General features: G+C 37.3%; 1 protein-coding gene across 4 annotated transcripts in view; it reads right to left on the bottom strand.

The window, feature by feature from the left end:
- ZDHHC17 (zDHHC palmitoyltransferase 17) overlaps window positions 1-19,963 on the bottom strand; it is a 104,986-nt gene that overhangs the window by 66,143 nt on the left and 18,880 nt on the right. For 2 of the 4 annotated variants that reach the window (XM_020993451.2, XM_020993449.2), the window contains exons 2-3: window positions 2,367-2,387; window positions 1,733-1,836 (exon numbers count right to left, since the gene is read on the bottom strand). In XM_020993451.2, the coding sequence (XP_020849110.1) occupies window positions 1,733-1,836; window positions 2,367-2,387 (125 nt within the window). The remainder of the gene's footprint in view (window positions 1-1,732; window positions 1,837-2,366; window positions 2,388-19,963) is intronic. The other 2 variants (XM_020993450.2, XM_078146371.1) reach the window with 1 other exon arrangement.

The raw sequence follows: 19,963 nt of genomic DNA, 5'->3' as shown, positions 1-19,963 counted from the left end.
TACCATCTGATTGTTCCTTAGTACCCTCTCTAGGCTTCTTGTCTAGTTTCTCTACTGGCTCCTTAAGAGTGTCCACCAAGGCTGTAAAACCATCTTTTCTTCTCTCTATAGACTTCCTTTAGGAGCTGATACCAAGTCTATACAGGTGGCTCTCAAATTTGTATCTCCAGTCTTAATTTCTCCCCTGACATCCAGTCCGACCTTTACAATTGCCTGACAGACACACAGGCTGTGGACATCCTGCTAGCATCTCAAAATCACTATGTCCAGAACTGAATTCATCATCTCTGCTCCTCCTCCAAGCTTTTCAACTTCCCAATTTCTATGGGTGATGACATCCAGTCACCTAAAATCAAAACCCCAGTCATTTTTTTAAACTTTAACCCTCACTCTGCCTACCCACAACCAATCAATTGCCAAGTCCTCTCACTTTTATCTCAACAATCTTTCTTCTATCTCTTACCTATTTCTTTATGTTTACTATCACAAATCTAGTTCAGGCCTGTATGAATATATTTTTAATAGCCCTCTTAATCCATCTCTTTGTCTTCAGTCTCTTTTGTTATTTGTTTAATTCATCCTTCACACAGCTAAGTAAGCTACCTAGAGCAGAATTCTGACTGTGAGTTCACTACTCAAAAATTAATGGTTCTCTATTACTTACAATATAAACACATCATTCCTTGTATGGCATGTTTTCCAGTCTTCTCAACATCCTGGCTACCTTCTTCTGGAAATGCTCCAGCTTGTCTATGTTTTCCTAAAATACAGTACCCACAACTGAACATGGTATTCTAGAAGAGGCCTGACCAGGGCACAATATAGCAAAATCATTCTCTCTTTCATTCAGAATATTATGCCTTTATGAATGTAGCTGAGAGCTTTTTTGGCTTCCATGTCATATTATTTATTATTCTCATATGTCATCTAATTAGATCAAAACTATCATTCAGATTAGCTATACCTTCCAAGCTTGTTGTCATTTGTAAATTTGGCAGGCATGCCATCTATGCCTTCATTAATAATGATGTTAAACAGAACAAAGCCATAGGTTACTCCACTAGACACCTTTCTCCAAGATAATGACCCCATTACATCATTAAATTCTATGTCTGCCCAACTCATATCATCCAACCAATATGTCTCCATCTTACTCACAAGCATAGCATCAAGAGACTTTGTCAAAAGCTTTGCTGAATTATAACAACCAATATAGGATGTGAGCTTTTTCTTGAAGACAACTATCATGTGCCCTTAAACATCACCATCAAGTTCCTTCAATCAATCCTCGTATAACAAGATCTCAAGGCCTTTAGCATTATGGCTGCCTTCCTCTGGATGCTTTCTGTCAAGGCGAATTTTTCTTGCACTTAAAAATGCTTAATGAGATGATGACATCGTTCTTTACCTAAAATTTCACATATCTGAAAGTCACAACACTTAATACATCATACAAAGGGTTTCCTAGATCCCACTAAAAGATAAAGAGGGAAACAGAAAGAAATACCAAACTATTCTTTTGGAATCCCAAATAATTTGTTCAATTAAGTCCTATCAGTTCTTTGTTTTGTTAAAGTAGAAAGACTAGGACTTAAGAAGAAACTATGCTTAAATTCTGTATACCTATAAAAGGGAATATGTATTCATTAATTTGCCAAATTATAAGTTTTAAGCTATTTACAAGCTCAAGGACTTATAATCCTACAAATCAAAACAGTAAATAAACACTTACTGTGTAGCTTTGACTATGTCCCACGTGCTATAATCATCAATGTGGCTTTTGCGTCCAAGAGGTTCACCATATCCATGGTTATAATGGCTCTGAGGCTTGATTTCCTGTGAAAAAGAATCATATAGTATCTGAAGTTTAAAATGGAAAAGTTACTTATTCAAATGGAATTAACTTACTAAGGATGCTTTTTAAATATATGAAAAATGCCTGTGAAATAGTAGCTATTTGTTCTACCACCATTTGGAGTTCTTTGAGGAAAGGCATATAGCAACAGGCCTACTTCCTGCAAACTAAAATAGGAATAGAGTCAATACTAGTGATGTCTGTCATCTAAAGAAAACCTAGTTAAGTAGAGATAGGCTCTTCACTACAATGCCGAATAGCAACAAGTACACTTTTTTTTAGCCACAGCAACTCAGGGAGCCAATCTATTCAGCATAAGAGGGCTGCAGTCTACATTGTGATGACGAAGGTTAGTGGCAGAGCTTGGATTTAAAACTAAATCTTTTCACTAGAGAGATTAGTAAGTCATAGAGTTAGAGCTAGAGGGGATTTTCAGAACTTTTGCAACTGGAAAGCTTGGGTACATATATGGCTCTAGCTGTGTCACCATGAGGAAGCTATTTAAACTTACCTGTACCTCAGTTTCCCCCAGCTGTAAAACAGAGAATATTAATGAAATCAAATTCTTGAAACTCTGCAGTATGGAATATAAGCACCTACATATGATACGTGTAAACTGAATCACTAGAAACTAAACTCCCTGTTAAGCCAAGACTGGTATCTAACAACTCCACCCACTATTTGGGTCCTAGACCCACACATGCTAAAAGCTTGTGAAGTGCTGGAGAAGTCATTTTAATCTACTATGTAGGCCATAATTTCTGTAAAAATGTGGGGCCCAGATTACATAATATCTAAGAACTGCCAACCCTATATTCTAAGATTTTCTATGCTGTAGTATGTAAACTAAAACTAATATAAAAGGATTTTCCTGAAGTTGACAAGCTGCTTAACAGGTTAATGGGTGAGGAAATAAAAATACCTCTTAGATGCAGTTTCAAAAGGCAAAGGCGAGTAGGAAGAATATGAGAAAGAAGGGAAAGAATATGGAGTATAATGAAAGAAATAATATGAGATTAATCTATAGTATATGGATAAGTCAAAATATTTAAGGGAGGTTAGACAAATTTAGACTGCCCTACATACAAAGCTGACTTGTTCCTTATGACACACAGTAATTCCAAATTTTCTTCTAATATACTATATATCAATCAAGCAAGCAGTCCATATTTAAAAACAAGCTCGATAATTTTAAAAGAAGCTTAAGTCGTGTTAGGCTAGGGTATTTCTCAAAATAATTACATCTGATTATATTTGGATTTCTCAGAAAAGGAAATAGCTGTTAATGATAAGGAAAAAGGGGATATAGAAAAGATTATAGGAGAGAGAGAAGTACTAGACACACAAACAAGACCTGAGGAGACAAGCATAAGCCTTTGAAAATAACCCATAAAAGGAAAAACTTATCTACCATATTTACTCTTTTCCAAAGATAATTAACTCATTTTACCAGCAGATGGCACCACACACAAACATCCAATTAGATCTACTTCAATTAAAATCACAGGATTTTAGACACAGAAGGAACCTCGATGTCAACTACTCCTGCCCCTTCCTCTTACAAATATGTACACTGCAAGAGAAATGAAAGGAATTGTCTATAATCACAAAGGTGACATGGCAAAGTTTGAATTTGAACTTAAACCTTCTCACCAGAGAAGTTGGAGAATCACAGTCTAAAGCTGGAAGGGATTTTCAGAACTTCTGAATCTGGAAGATTTAGGTTCATATTCTACCTCCAGCTGTGTCACTATGAGAAGCCATTTAAACTATCCATACCTCAGTTCCCACCAGCTGTAAAGAGATAATAGTACCACACAGACAGTAATTTATGTAAAGACCTTTGCAAATTCTAAAGGCTACTTGTCAAATTATTATACAATGCAAGCAAGTCTTTCATTTAAAAAAAAATCATAAATAGCCTTGACAAAGGGGATATGCGATAGTCAAGGCCCTACCATGGAAAGTTTCCAATAAATAAACCTTATTGATAACCATGGCCTTACATTATCATTTATTTTTGCCACAGCCCTGTTTTTATGCCTGGCTCTTTGTTCTAACAAATGCTTCTCACCCAAGTACATTTCCCATTCATGCCCTCAGCACAAGCAGCTTCTTATACTCAAAATTTCAAAGGACATACATATCCCCAGTACTTGGTATAGCTTGGCACATAATAAACACTTAATAGAGATTTTTTATCGATGGATTATTCAATTGAATTAAAATACAAAAATTAAAATACAAAAGTTTATAGTCATGAAAAAATGCTCTAAACCATTACTGATTAAAGAAATGCAAATTAAAACAATCTTGAGATATCATTTTATACCTATCAGACTGGCTAAAATGATTGAAGAGGAAAGCAACAAATGTTGGAGTGGATGTGGAAAAATTGGGACACATTCACTATCGGTGGGAACTGCAAACTGACCCAACCATTTTGCAGAGCATTATGGAATTATGCCCAAAGAGTTATTATATACCCTTTGTCCCAGCAATACCACTACTAGGTCTGCTTTCCAAGGTGATCACAGAAAAAGGAAAAGAACCTATATGTTCTAAAATATTTATATACAACCCTCTTTGTAGTGGCAAAATTGTGGGGATACCCATCAATTGGAGAATGTGATGTATGACTGTAGCACTATGTTGTGCGAAGTACTTCCATATAAGGAAACTGAAAGAAAAGTTAACTCTGGGTCAGGAGCTTGAAGAACCAGCTAAAATTGGGTGAAACTGGTTGTCTGATTAAAGAGGCTGGAAGTAGGACAAAGGTTAAGCTTTACTTAGAGTGTCATGGATACTAGCTTCTCCACTGTGTGGTGGGGTTAAGACGCCATTCTATGTATGAAGAAGGAAGGGGAAATACACCAAGGGGATACTGTTCCAAGGGGACATGTGGCGGGCATTCGGGAAGTCTGTGACCTGGGCTGCCTGCTACCAATGAAAGTCAGCTAGGAGAGACTTGTGGCCTGGAATAGGATATAAGGATTGCTCTTGCTTCTGTAGGTTTCACACCCATAGGAAAGGCATTTCACTGCTTCACTCATCCTGAGTCTGTGTGCCTATTTGGGCATCAGAGGTTATTTCCAACATGTGCTATAAGAAATGATGAGCCCAACGATCTTAGAAAAACATGGACAGACGTGCACAAATCATGAAGAGCAGACAGTTGAGAGAAATAAGAGAACAACGATGAGCAAGTCATTTTGACTATTATAAACACCCAAATTAATTACAAAGGATACATGAAGGAAGATGCTATCTGCATTTAGAGAAAGAACTGATAAACAGGAGTATGTATAGAATAGTTTTACATACATACACACACACACACACACACACACACATACATATTAGTATCTAATGGTAGCCCATCTCTAGGACAAGAGGTGGGGTTTGGGAGGAGAAAAAAAGGAAAAAGAAAAAAAGAAATTTACCTGATAACTATTACATATTTTAAAAATAGCAAGTTGTACATAATAGATTTGCAGTTTCATATACAATCATCTTTTTTTCCATTCTACTATTTTATGAAAATGCTTGTTTTATTAAGTTCAGTTTAAAATAAAAAAAAAATTTTAAAAATACAAAGGCAGCATGGTTTGTGGTGCAATGTAAATTTGGTATCACCAAAATCCTGACTCTGCCACTTACTAGTTACCTGTGTGATGTTGGGCAAATCACTGCACTTGAGGTAGGCTTGTTTCCTCATCCGTAAAATAAGGATGACTAGACTAGAAGATTTCTACAATTTTTCCCATTCTAGATTGATGGTTCTATGTTATGAAATTTTTACCTATTGAGGAAAGTGAAATTACTAAAAATGGATTTTTTATTGTACATAAAAAAATTTAATTGTATGTCAAAAATACAATGTAAGCAAGAAAAAAATAAAAGGTAGGGGGGAAAAATCTTTATAGTGAATAGACTGATAAGTTTGGTATCCAGAATTCACAATATATAAGAATATCCAATCTGACCAGTTCAAAATTGAAAAGGAAAATAATTCACAAAAGGGGAAATTAATTATAAGTATATATACAAAATACGCTCCACTTCCTAATAAAAAACTGCAAGCTAAAATAACCATGAGGTGCTACCTCAGAACCACCAAATTAATAAAAATAAACAAAAACAGCAAAATTCAACACTGGTCCCAAGAAAAAATAGACACACCCACGCATTCCTAAATGCCCTCAAAGTAGAAGGGGTGGGAAGGATAACCTAATTTTCTAAGTAGATAACATACATATACAAAATATAGACAAAGTAATTTTGTAGGGGAGACATTAATGGCTGGAGGGGATTAGGAAAGGCTTCAATTAAGAGTAGCATCTAAGCCAATACATGAAGGAAACTTGAGCCACTAACAAGTAGAGGAGGCCCAGAAAAGAGAGAAGGAACACCCCGTGCCAGGCCAGTAAGAAGGTCTGTTAGGCTGGACTACAGAGTCTGTGGAGGGGAGGTTTGCATAATAAGGCTGGAAAGTCAATCACCATCCTCTTTAAAGTACCTAATGTGTCAGGCACTGAGTAAGCACTGCGAATGCAGAAAAAAGCACTCTCACACAAAAACAAAAAAGATTCCTGTCCTCAAGGAGCTCACAGGCCAGAGGGAGAGACAACAATCAAGCCACTGTGTACAAACAGGCTGTATAACAGGATAAATTTGAGATAATCTCAGAGGATAGGCCCTAGCATTAACAGGGGCTGGAAAAGCCTTCTTGTAGGAGGCTAGTCTCTAGCTGACACTTGAAGAAAACCAGGAGGCAGAGGTAAGGAGGAACAGATACCAGGCATGGAAGACAGCCAGAGAAAAATGCTTCTGAGTAAGGCAATGGAGTGTCTTGTGTCAGGAACAGCCAGGAGGTCAATCACTGGACTGAGGAGTGAGGTGTGTTGTCAGGGTAAAGTAGAAGACTCTGAATGCCCAAGAGAGAATTTTATATTTGATTCTGGAAGTAATAGGGAGCCACTGAAGTTTAATGAATGTGAAGGAGGGGAGGTGACAAGGTCAGACCCAGGCTTAAGGAATGCCAATCTGACAACCGAGTGAAAGACAGAAAGCAACGCTGAGAGACTTGAGGCAGGGAAATAAACAGGAGGATACTGCAATAGTCTAGACACTGACTGGATGGGGGAGGGAGGGTGAGTGAGGAGTTAAGCACAATTCTCTAGGTTTTGAGTTTGAGTGACTAGGAGAATGGTGGTACCCTAGACAATAACAAGAACATCAGGAAAAGGATTGGGGGGGAAATATAATAAGTTCAGCAGTGGATGTGCTAGGTATAAAATGTCTACAGGACGTCCAGTCTGAGATGTCCAATAGGCAAGTGAAGTTTCAAGAATGGAGGTCAGGAGAGAAATCAGATGTGGACAAAGATCTGAGAATGCATTGAGACATCAACTGAATCTGGTGGAGCTGATGAATTCACCAAGGAAAATAACAGAAAGAAAAAGAGAAGAGAGCTGAAATAATACAGAGGAGAGGTCCCAGGAGAGGACCTAGAGGGACACCCCCCTTGGCAAGTATAGCCTGGATGAAAGTCCAGCAAAGGAGCAATTAGACAGGTAGCAAGAGAAACAGGAGACAGCAGTGTCACAAAAACCTAGAAAGAGACTATCGGTGCAGCTAGGTGGCGCAGTGGATACAGCACTGGCCCTGCAGTCAGGAGGACCTGAGTTAAAATATGACCTCAGACATGTAACAGAACATTATAGTACAAATAAGTATATCCCAGGATTGAGTCTTGGGCTCTTTTTTCTCAACATTCTCACAGTGATCTTACTGGATTTCATGGTTCCAACTACCATCTCTATGCCTTGTTCCACCAACTTCTTGAACACCTTCGGCTGGACGCTCTGTAGGCACCTGAAATTCATTATGTCCAAAACAAACTCATTGCCTCCTCTCACCCCTCCACCCTCCTTCCAGTCATCCAGGTTTAACATCTTAAATCATCCTGGATTCTTTCGCTTCTCCCATCCCATATCCAATCAGTTGCCAATTCTACCTCCACATCTCTTCCAAAAGATTTCTTCCCTCCTCTCAGTTGACTACTACTCTAGTAGGCCCTCTCTAACAGAATAGTTGAACCTGGTCTGGAAGCAACAGCTTCCTAACAGGTCTCCTTGCCTTTGACCTCTCCCTTCTAGACACTAAAGCTACCAATAATCTCTTAATTGCCAAACTGACATCTTTTTCTCAGTTGCCATTAGACACTGCTGACCCTCCCCTTTTCCTAGACATTCTCTTCAAACTGGTTTTTTCCCCCTGAAACTGGTGGGGTTTTTTGACTCTCTTGGAGTCTGGAGGCTACTGCTCAGTCTCTATTGTTGTACTCGTGCCAAATGATCAATCAATCATTTAACAAGAAGCAATGAGTAAGCACTTACTACACAACAGGCACTCTGCTAGGCAATGGGAATACAAAGACAAAAAAAAACACCACATAAGACAGTGATTCTTAACCTGGAATCCGCGCACTTGTTTAATATTTTGACAATTGTATTTCAATATAATTGGTTCATTTTATAATCCTATTAATTTCATTTTATGCATTTAAAATATTATCCAAATGTAGCATTTGAAAGCCATGATACTTGCACAGTCTTAACTGAATGCCATCAGAAAGAGGTAAGGGCCTAGAAATGGAATATATAGAAGCTACATATGAGTTTTGGTCCATAATGAAGAACTAGAGAGATAATTTTGTCTATTTACTTTGAAATGGACCCTTCGTTAATTGTTGAATGATGACCACTGAAAGAAAGAAATATGGAGTTCTACTACACAAATCAAATGTTCAAAATTATTTGTTGGGGGAAGAGGACGATTTGTCTGTCAATTCTGGATTAGTGGAAAAAAAGAAAGCCTATATGATAAATACTACACACTGTACTAAAAAAACAATTTATCCTATGCTTTACCAAACTTCCACCGGGATCCATGACACACAAAAAGGTTAAGAACCACTGCTTTAAGATAAGATAGAAATTACCGTGGCATTCAAAGCACTTCTGAATCTGGCTCTTGCCTCTGTAATTGGACTTCATGTTACTCTCTCTCATTCATTCTATGATTCAGCCAAGCTGGTCTAGTAGCTAGTTCTTGTCCTTAACATTTGATCTCCTACCTTTATGCCTTTGCACAAGTTGCCTGAAAGACTCTCCCTCCTCCCCTTCATCTTGGGATGCCTAGCTCCCTTCAAGGTTCAGCTGTAAAGCTACTTCTTTTAAGAGGTTTTCCTCGACGCTACCCCCAGTTGGTAGCTTCCTTTCCTAGTCAGCCCCACTCCTATCAAAATTACTATAATGTACTTATCTGGGAATAAGTTGTTTCCCCTTAGTAGACTGTAAGGTGCTTAAGCAGGAACTATTCTGTTTTATCTTTATATAATAAAAGCCTACTGAATCCCACCTCTGGGCATATGTTACCAGGAGGTCACAAGGAAAGGGAAAGCTCTCAAACACACCAAAATATTCAGGCTGTACCTTTTGTTGTGGGGAAAAAACTGTATACAGTGGGTGCCTACTGATTGGGGAAATGACAGAAGCTGTCAAATGAATATAGTATTATATATTGGAAACCACAAATATAAGGAATGTACAGAATCAAATCTTAACTCCAGAGGACTAATGATAAAATGTTTTTTTTTTTCCCCCTGAACAGAGAGGTAGCAGACTACAGGTACGAAATGAGGCACATACTCTCAAATAGAACACAGTCACTGTGCTTGACCACACTTCTTTGTTACAGGAATATGTATGGGAGTGCTATCAAGAAGCAAGTGAATAAAATCATTAATAAAACATTAAAATATATGGCTCAGCATCAAGAACTGAAATAAGCTAAAAGACTACACACTTATACGTAAAGTATCTTTTAAGCAAGAATCCAGAAGGCGCAGTAGAAGGTGAACATTGAGTAACAGCATAAAAAATGAAAGTAACTGTATCTTAACTGATAGGAATTAAATGGTAACTGATTTGGAATTATTCTTGAATCAACTCTCAGTGCAGGTACACCGCTGACTTGTGACAATAAAAATAAAAATCAAGGCCAAATGGCAATACCAGTTTAGAACATAAACTCATGTACAAAATCTTATTGTGAAATACTGGGAAAGCAGTTATAGAAACCTTGGTATGCAACCTAATTAAAAGAGATTATTCCTAAAGCATTAAAGGAAAAACAAAACAAAATTGCAGGAATAACAAAAAGACCCCAAATGGGAAAAGCTACATCAACATCTCTACAACATACCATTTCCTCTAGCTATTAGAGTGACGCCACTGCATTTGGTCTCTCAACATTATAATCACTGATATGAAGCATGGAAAAGTAGAAATGGCACCAAAGAAAACAAAGATGGAAAGAGCAGTTAGATTATGCCTAGAATGGCATAAACTCCATAAAGGAAGTTTATACTGGAGGTGAAAATTTGGAGGAAGCTGAGGTATCAGTTCTCAATATATGAAAGACAGGAAGAGCTCATATATTTTTACTACTGAAAAAGATCAAGAGGGTAACAATAACTACCAATTTATATGTATGCCTACTCTCACATATAAAATCTTTATGAGAATGCTCCTTACCACTAAAAAAAGAGGAAACTTGTAGCAAAGATGTGGGCAACTACAGACAACACTAACACATGACTGGAGGACCTGTGAACCGGTCCAACAATTCTTGAAAAAAAAAATGTAATTCAAGACAACTGATCTTGAACTGTTCTGTTCCCACTCTGATCCAGCAATCTCACTGCACATATGCCTAGGGTGTGCTGGAGCACACACTGGCTTGTTAAATTTTCAGTGTGAGCATTTGCACCTCAGAAATCACAAACTACAAATCAGGACTTGATTTATTGCTTGTAGACTATCTAGTATTAAGAAAATGACATAGCAGGTAAGATTGCTTGCCATCTTAGAGAAGAGCGATGGGAGAAAAAATATGGAACTCAAAATCTTATAAAAAAATGAATGTTGAAAAACTATCTTTACATGTAATTGGAAAAAAAACACTATTGAAAAAAGTGACATAGAAAACACTGATAATGCAAATTAAACTTAAAAGTATGTTCTGTATATATTTTTCCAGAGAGTATATATTTTGCCCATTGTTAAACATCTGCCAGTATATCACTGCATACATTCCCCCAAAAGAGATGAAGGACAGAAAGCTCCCATATATCAGCAGTGTGTCAGTTAAGAAAGACTTATTAAGTGCCTACTATAGGCCAGGCATTATGCTAACAACTGGGGATACAAAGAAAGGCAAAAAATAGTCCCTACTCTCAAAGAGCCGAAAGTCTAATGTAAGACAATATGCAAACACAAGTACAAACAAGATATATACAGGATAAATTGTAAATAAAAAACAAAGGGAAGGCACCAGAATTATGTTATGGGAGACTAAGAAAGGCTTCCTGTAGATGATGGGATTTTAGCTAAAACTGGAAGGAAGCCAGGAGAGGTGGAGAAAAGGAAGGAGAGTATTTCAGGCATGGAGGACAGCCAGTGAAAACTGGGAGTCAGGAGTCTCCCAGAGTTGGGAGATGGAGTGACTTGTTCAAGTGGCAAGGAACCCACTGTCACTAAATCACAGATGATGTATATGGGGTGGTATATGTATATGGTATAAGAAGACTGCGTATATATAAGATTGAAGTGGGTGGGGGGCCGGTCATAGAGGGCTTTGAATGTCAAATTAAGTATTTTATCTGTGATCCAGAAGCCCCTGGAGTTTACTGGATAGAAGTGACACAGTCAGACATGGAGGGTGGAGCAGTAAATTCCTCCCAAAGCATTCCTTTATAGAGAGCAGGATTGGACTTTACAGCTCATTTCACTTTCCACCTGAAGCTCTGCTTGGTTTCAACTCCACTGAACAACAGTCAAGTACCCCCTGGAGTCTGGGACTCCAGCTTCCTTTTGTATGTTGTCCACTCCCATTAGATTGTAAGCTCCTTGAGGGCAGGAACAGTCTTTCTTTTTCTTAATTATATCCCCAGCACCTAGCACAGTGCCTGTGCCTTAAATGTTGATTTAGTTGAACTGAATAAACCAAAAGTAATCACTTTGACAGCAGAGTGAAGGATGGACTGCAGCAGGAAAAGAATTATGTCAGTGAGACCAACCAGTAGACCAAGTGAATACTGACTACTGTTCTGCGACTTATCTTACAGACCAGAAAACTTGGCAAGGTCACAAAGCCAATGTGTGAGAGGCTGGACTTGAACGAACCAGGTCTTACCTTCACCAGAGGTGAAGGCCTGCACCAAAATATTTTTAACAGCAGCACTTTGTCTTACGGTACCAAAAGAACTGGAAAAATGTCGATCAACTAGGAAATGGGCAAACTGTGGCACGTGAAAGCAATGGGGTATTATTATGTGCTGACAAATGTGAGGAATTCAGATTAACATGGTAATGTGACTAATGCTCAATGAAGTAAGAGGAACCAAAACAATATATACACTGATTACAACATAAATGACAATAACAATAAAAGGAAGTCTAACTGAATAACTGCAATGACCTTAAACCTGGAGAAGAGATAATAAAAAATATCTTCTCTTACCCAAAGGTGGGTAAGGAGCAAAATATGGGACATACTTTTTGCTCAACTGCCTTTTGTTCCATGAGAGGTTATATCTGGGAATGTCAGTCATATCTTAATATTTTTTAAACTTTATGAGAATTTATACAATAGGGTATCCTTGAAAATATTAAAAAGGAACAAGAAAACTTTTTTCCAAATAACATTGCCCATTAGCTATTTTAATTTTTGCCAATTTGCAAGTATGAGGCAAAACCTCAGAGCTCGAGTTGTATGATGGTTACAAAAACCACCTTAGTCAGGGTAAGACCTGGTTCGTTCAAGTCCAGCCTCTCACATATATTGGCCTTTTGACCTTGGCAAGTTATCTGGTCTGTAAGATAAGACACAGAACAACAGTCAATATGCATTGGTCAAGGGATTTTCATCACTAGAAGTTCCCTAGTTTACATGGAAATCATAACTTCAGTTTCTTAAAAAATTACATGAGGGCTTTTTTCCCCCAAGTAACTGACTGAAAGGTGTAGCGAACACAAGATTTCATGTTTACTGGCTACTTAAAAAAAATTTTGATTTGATAGAACAAAATAGAGCCTTAAAAGTTCTCCACTAAGGTGCTGCCAATGTTAAAGACTTGTTGAAAGGCCAAACAGAGACAGCTTTGTTCACTGACCCTTTGATTATTAATATCAAACAAGCCATAAAACAAGGAGATATCTGTCTGCCAAAGATGTCTGCCACTGTCATGGGGGAAACCCAGGGAAAATTACAAATGGAAGAGGGATTCCCAGGTGAGGGACTCCAGACACTTCCTTTTTCCAATGACAATTCACTGATTACATCAAGATGAAGCAGCTTGTGCCTCTGCATGGTGTTCATGTAACATTTGGCCTGTAAGGATTACTAGGTCTGAGTTATGGTGGAAGTATAAGCAATTGCTCCTTTAGTGAGGCTACTCGGAGAATAAAAATTGCACCAAATGCATACATCGTTAAGGCATTCAAGTTACTCTATGTCATGGAGAAAAGAACATAGTTATCAGCAATAAATACAACGTTAGTCACAGAACTTAAGAATTAGAAGAGACTTTGGTGGCCATCTACTTCAACCTATATCGGAAAAAGGATCCCCAGTACAACACACTGACAAGCTGTCATCCAGACTCCGTTTAGTGAAGGGGACCTTCCAAAGCAGCCAACCTCAGACTACCGCTAACTACCACACAGTCACCAGGAAAAATGGACAAGCCAGCTTTGTTTTTGATTTTTTTTTTTATTTCTCCCCTAGTCTTGACCAACTTCCCCAGGAAAAATGAAGAAAGCAGCTATTGTTCCCAATCTCCTCAATTTATAGTTGAGGACATTCTACAAGCTTCTGGTCATCTATCCATTCCTATCTCTCTCAAACCACCAAGCAAAAACCTAAATTGCCTTCCTATATCATCACAAATAGATGTAAGATAAGTCCTGAGTAATCATAAAAACGCATTCAGTTGCTGCTTTGGCTTTTCCACTGGAGAAAGGTGCCTGGCTCACTAACTCTCTTCTATAGCAGTTCCACCAGAAGAGGATCCCAGAGAAAGGGAATAGAGGTAACTAGAGCCCTAAGAGCACCTCTACTTACTAATGCTACAAAATAAAAGCACCCCACCTCCTTATTTAATCTGATAAACCACCTTCTTCCTACACTCCAACTCCATAAGAAATGCTTCAACCCCCTCCCAATTCTAGAGTGAGTACAAAGTCCAGGGCTATGAATCTCTGAATTTCTCAGAGCTCTCTCAGGCAGCCTTCTGAAATAATCTCACCAGCCAGTCTGACCTCATCTTTTTTCTTCTTATTTTTGTTTGTCTGTTTTTAGACAATTGGGGTTAAGTGACTTGCCCAGGGTCACACAGCTAGTGTGTAAGGTGTTTGGTCTGAGGTCGGATTTGAACTCAGGTCCTCCTGACTTCAGGGCCGGTGCTCTATCCACTGCACCACCCAGCTGTCCCCTCTTCTTATTTTTGACACTTTTCGTTTTTTATACCATGTTCATCTCTGAGCATACAGTTCTCCCCTCTACTACCCAGTAATGTAACAAAGAGAAAAATAAAAGTAATTCAGCAAAACCAACACATCAGCCATAGCAAACAGTACATACAATACTATTCTATACCAACAGTCCCTCATTCTACGAAAAAGGAAAGGATGTACATTAATTTTCAACTCATTTTCAGGGGCAAGCTTAGTCATTATAATTACATAGCACAGGGTTTTTTTTGTTCTTTCCATTAACATTGTTTAGTCATTGTACATACTACCATTATTGTTTCTTCTTACTTCACTCTATATATCAGTTCATGAATTTCCCCATGCTTCTCTGAATTCTTCATATTTGTTGCATTTTTATAGGACAGAAATATGCCATTGTAAGGAGAAAGGAAGTAAATAAACATTTCTGTAGCACCTACCATGTGCCAGGCACTGTGCTAAGTGCTTTCTATAAATACTATTTCATCTGATATTTGGTGTTCAGAATAAAATTAAATATTAATTTAAAAAAAGGTATAAGCATAAAAAAAATTATAGCTATGTTCCCTTACATTTGTGCATTACAATTTGTTTTGGCACTAACTTTCTTCATAATTCTTATAACTGAAATGGTCAAATTTCACTAGCGTCCCTCTTCTTTTCTTCATCTCATTCTGATACTGAACCCTGGTTCTTAAAATGTCTCACTCCTTTGGGCCACAGTTGAATATTTGTAAAATGAGGGAGGTAGAGATGACCTTTAGGGTCCTTTCTATCTCTAAATTTATAATCCTAAATAGACAGAATGTTATGGATTAAATCAGCAGCAAAGTTCTGATTAGAATATTTGTGGCAATGGTACCTCAATAGAAGATGTTATCTCCTAGAATGACAGTTCTAACTGCTAGATGATAGCAGTACAGAAACAAAGATAGTAACCAGTAAAAGGAAAGGGGTTTCCAAACTTGTTCTGTGGCATGTATAGTAGTTTTCAGAGTTTTAATAAAATTTTCAAAATAAAATTAATTTGAATTGAATTATAGAATGTATGGTATTCAAGCATTTTTAAAGTAGGGAAGACGGGAGGGTTGGGGATCTGTTACTAGAAGTGTATGCTTGTCTAATACTTTGTTCTTCCCTTTTGTATGTCTGTGTTACTGTTATGATAAAATCAAAAGAAACGTTGTAGCATCCATCTATCACCAGGAACCAGGCAGGGATTCTTATTGCTGCCATTATCCTTACTGTAGCTCAGATATGTGAGGAAAATGGCAGAGAAAAAGGATGAAGAAAGTAAGGAAGAGGGTTGACAATTACCAAAGCTTCAACATCCTTACCCACTTCTTATATAGCTCAGACAGCAATACTGGCCAGAAGTGGGAAAAGGGAAGTACTACTTCCTTAATGTTTTTCAGCGGCTCTTCAAAAATGGGTTCTAATTTAATTAGGCTGTCAATTTAATTTTATGCACACTTAGGATTTTACCTTGGCAAAAAAAAAATGAAGAAAATTGAAGAAAAAAATTTTTTTTAATTATGTACTAGTATATTCATGAACAGTCTGAGAAATCATTTATTTTGAAATTAAATGTTTTACTGTAGTTTTAAAGTCTGTTAAAAAAAAGGAAAGAATCACAGGTCCAGTTTCTATCCCTAACCTTAAAAATAAAAAGCAAAGGAATGCAAACATTTCTACAATTTCTATAGCTCAACTATTATGATAAAATATTCATTAAATGCTTAATTATACCAAGTGCTACTATACCCAACAATGCTGGGTGCTATATTAAGCCATCTATGCCTGGACTTCAATACCTCCTCATCTCCTCTTTTCTCAGCTCAGTTGTTTGATCTCCTACAAAAAATTTACATCTCCTTATTTAGTATTCTCTTCCTCTCCAAATTATATTTTATTTACTTATCTGCATCCACATTTTATCCTCTTAGTAGAATGTAAATTCCTTGATGGACGGGACTGTAGGTTTTTTTTTCCTTTGTATCCCTAGAATTTAATACCAGCAAGCACTAAATAAATGTTCGTTGAATTAACTACTGGGGAATGATACAAAAGAAATAAGTATAATTGCCTTCCTAGTGTTTTATAAATAAAATGCAAGAAGCAAAGGTGGTACCCTATTTAATAAATGCTCTAGGAGAAGGGTAAGGAAGGACAGAGCAAAATGAATAATATGGAAATTGTAGATGGGAAAAAGCGTATAGTATGGGGAAGAGAACAGGGTTGAGAAGCTAGAATGCTTCTTAAGTCAGAAAAGCAAGATGCTCACTTGTAAATTAATTTTTTTCTGGAGAATAAAAATATCATATGTCACAAAGACACTTCAAATATCTATATTATTTACTCAAGTATAGCATTAGCCCATAATTGGGCATTAAGTGGCCTGGTAACTCCTACATATCCCAGGAATGTCGTTTTCTAAAGATACCCAAATGCTAGCTATCAGGAGACAAGTGTACACTTCTAGTAACAGATCCCCAGCCCTCCCATTTACTGGCCCTTGAAAGAAAGCAGAAATTACTATTTTAAATTACAAGTCAAACCCCAAACTACCAAAATTCATGACGTATGAGGATGTAATTACTTAGCAAGTGGAAAAATTAATCAGAATCTTAGTGATAGTCCAACTCCTCAGAGTTTACAGATGTAGTAATAGAGGCTCACAGAAGCTGTGACTAACCCAGCTAGTAGTAAGTATGAGAGCTCAGAGGCAGCCCAGGCTATCAGGCTCCGAGTCTAGAGCTTCTTCCCTTCATTCAAACTCTCATTCACGTTTTAAAATTATCTATTATTATTATTATACATATCATAGTTATATAATAAGTAATAATATAATTACTGAATGATCTAGGATGAGGAGTATGGCTTTTTTTAGTAGGTAATTTGAAAACTAGAGAAGAAACAAGTAGAAAAACTACTGTATTTTAAAACACATTTTATTGATGCTTTTTGTCTATTATCACAGTCACTTCTCATCCATGCTATCCCTTCAGTTTGATTCCTCTCTTGTGACAAAAGGAGAGAAGGACCTTTGATTCTGTTGGTATAGGGAATTCCTGGAAGAGAAAATTTCATCTACGAAAGCAGGTCATCACCATCTCAGCAACACAGTCTTAAAAGAGTGCCTAAGGCCCAGAGAGGTTAAGTGACTTGCTCAGTCACACAGCCAGTGAGCGCCATGACTTGAAGTCTGGTCTTTTCCAGCCACTAAGACAGCAGAAATGCTGCCTCTTGAATAATAAAAGAAAAACAAAACAAAACAAAACAGAAATCCAGAAACTACCTGTGAAAAGGCATATAATATTCTGTCCTCTTGAGTAATAAAAGAAAAACAAAACAAAACAGAAATTCAGACTATCTGTGAAAAGGCATATAATATTCTGTCCTCTTGAGTAATAAAAGAAAAACAAAACAAAACAGAAATCCAGAAACTACCTGTGAAAATGCATATAATATTCTGTCCTAGTAATCCTCATCTCTATATCACGAGGGAGGAGGTATGTTTCGTTATCTTTTCCTTCTGGACTTTCATTGGTTTTTCCATCAGAGTGACTTGTTATATGGCCAAGTGGTTAAAAAAAGTATTTGTTCTACTGGTTATGTAGAGGAGAATTTATTGCAGTATGATTGAAAAAGGATTTTTTTCCAGGCTATCAACAAATGCCTCAAAATTACTTATCCTAAGAAAAAAAGGAAAACATTATTTCTCTAGTTCCCACTGAAATGTAAATATATCCTACAGGGGCTTTAGTGAGCCTAACGGGCAGTAATTAAACACAAACCACAAACCATAGGTAAAGTCCATTAAAAAGAGAAATCTCTTTCTTCTTTGACTCTACTTTTTTCCTCCAGTGTATATCTCTCCCTTCCCTGTTTCACTAGCCTCCACATCAAATCTAAACCAAAGGTCAAGTATCTTTTATGACTTCATGTAAACCTACTCTTCATTTCCAATCTGCTAATAACCCATTCATTATAACTCATATTTTAAAGCTTAATACAACTGTTCTTCTTTTACACCCTTTCTGATCATACAAGTTAGCAATCACCATCTTTTTTACCCTATCAGACTTCACATAGTACCTTTTTTTGCACCTTTCATTTCCTATTTCATAATTTCTTTGTTTCATAGATTGCACAACCCAAAAGAATGAAGTTTTTCCCAACAGATGTTGAGGCTCCCCAAGTACTTTAAGAGCCTTTTGAATGAGATCCCCAAACCACTCAAGAGTCATATCTAACAATCAACACAGGAAAAACTGAACTAATAAGAATGCCAATGGCCCAGATTAGGAAATATAGTTTACATGAGCAGTCCATTGAGTCAGCCCAGCAGTGCAGATACATATACTGACAAGGCAAGATACACAAACAAGCTAACCTCAAAACTGAAAATCATAGAAGTTGGACTATATTTGGGATATGGGCTTTTCAATAATCTTAAAACTATTCACTATCATATACTAAAAAACACGTGAGTTTATCCATAAGGCTACAAAACACAGAATATTGCAATTGTGCATAACTCAAAAGGGAGACATATTCAAGACATATATGCTTATGTAAGCAGAATAATACCAATGATGATCTATGCAGAAGAGATCCAGGAAATGTATGATAAATATAGGAGATAGTAACACAGCAAGAAAGAGAGACAATGGATGCATGGTCTGAGTTTTGCTTTGATACTCACAAAATGTCACAAGCCCTAAAAGAAGACCTCATGTACTTTGGTAAATTCTACGCAAATAAAATCACAGGCCAAGCCTAAAAGGGCTATGAGGAAAGCACTTTGCAGACCTTTATAAAAAGCATTATATAAATCTAAGTTACCATCAGTAGACAAAGAGAGCCACTGTGGTATAGTAGGCAGGACACTGAACTGATTAGTTAGGAAGGCATAGGCTCAACCTCAACTTCTGCCACAAAAAGTTACTAGCTATATGAACATAGACAAATCACTTAACCTCTCTGGGCCTGTTTCCTCTCCAACAAAATGAGGGGGTCATACAAGTTGGCCTTTATTTCTAAACCTATGATCATAATATAAGAACACAGGCTAGGATGAATTTGCCAAAAGGAATAGCATCGAATGCTGTGCCTCCTCTTCTAGGAGAAGAAAATAGTAGTGTTTGGCTAAGAGTAAGGTATTTGAAAGGAAGCAGTATGGCATAAGGCAAAAAAGGAAGTTTGGGGGCACAATGAAGAAGGCTTTGAATGCCAGGCTAAATAAGAAGTTTAGATCAGCAGGCAATAGTAGGAAGCCAGTATAATAGTCTAAACCAAAGGTCATAAGGAAGTAAACTGTAGCCTTCAAAAAGCCTGTATTCTAATATGGGAGACAATACATCAGAAGAGAGGGAGTCAAAGGGATGAACAGTGGAAAAACAGCAATTAACCAACACACCCTTTCCAGTAGCAAAGGCAGTACAGATTTGCTTATGATAATAGAGAGAAAGAAGGGGAAATAGTAGGGCATATGGCAAGAAAGGAGCAAGAAAGACAGCCAAGA

The sequence above is a fragment of the Phascolarctos cinereus genome, unplaced genomic scaffold (assembly GCF_003287225.1).
Source record: "Phascolarctos cinereus isolate Bilbo 61053 unplaced genomic scaffold, phaCin_HiC Scaffold_1;HRSCAF=81, whole genome shotgun sequence".
In the NCBI taxonomy this organism is placed as follows: Eukaryota; Metazoa; Chordata; class Mammalia; order Diprotodontia; family Phascolarctidae; genus Phascolarctos; species Phascolarctos cinereus.
The sequence above is the reverse complement of the archived record's forward strand: the minus strand, read 5'-3'. Positions and strand labels throughout refer to the sequence as shown.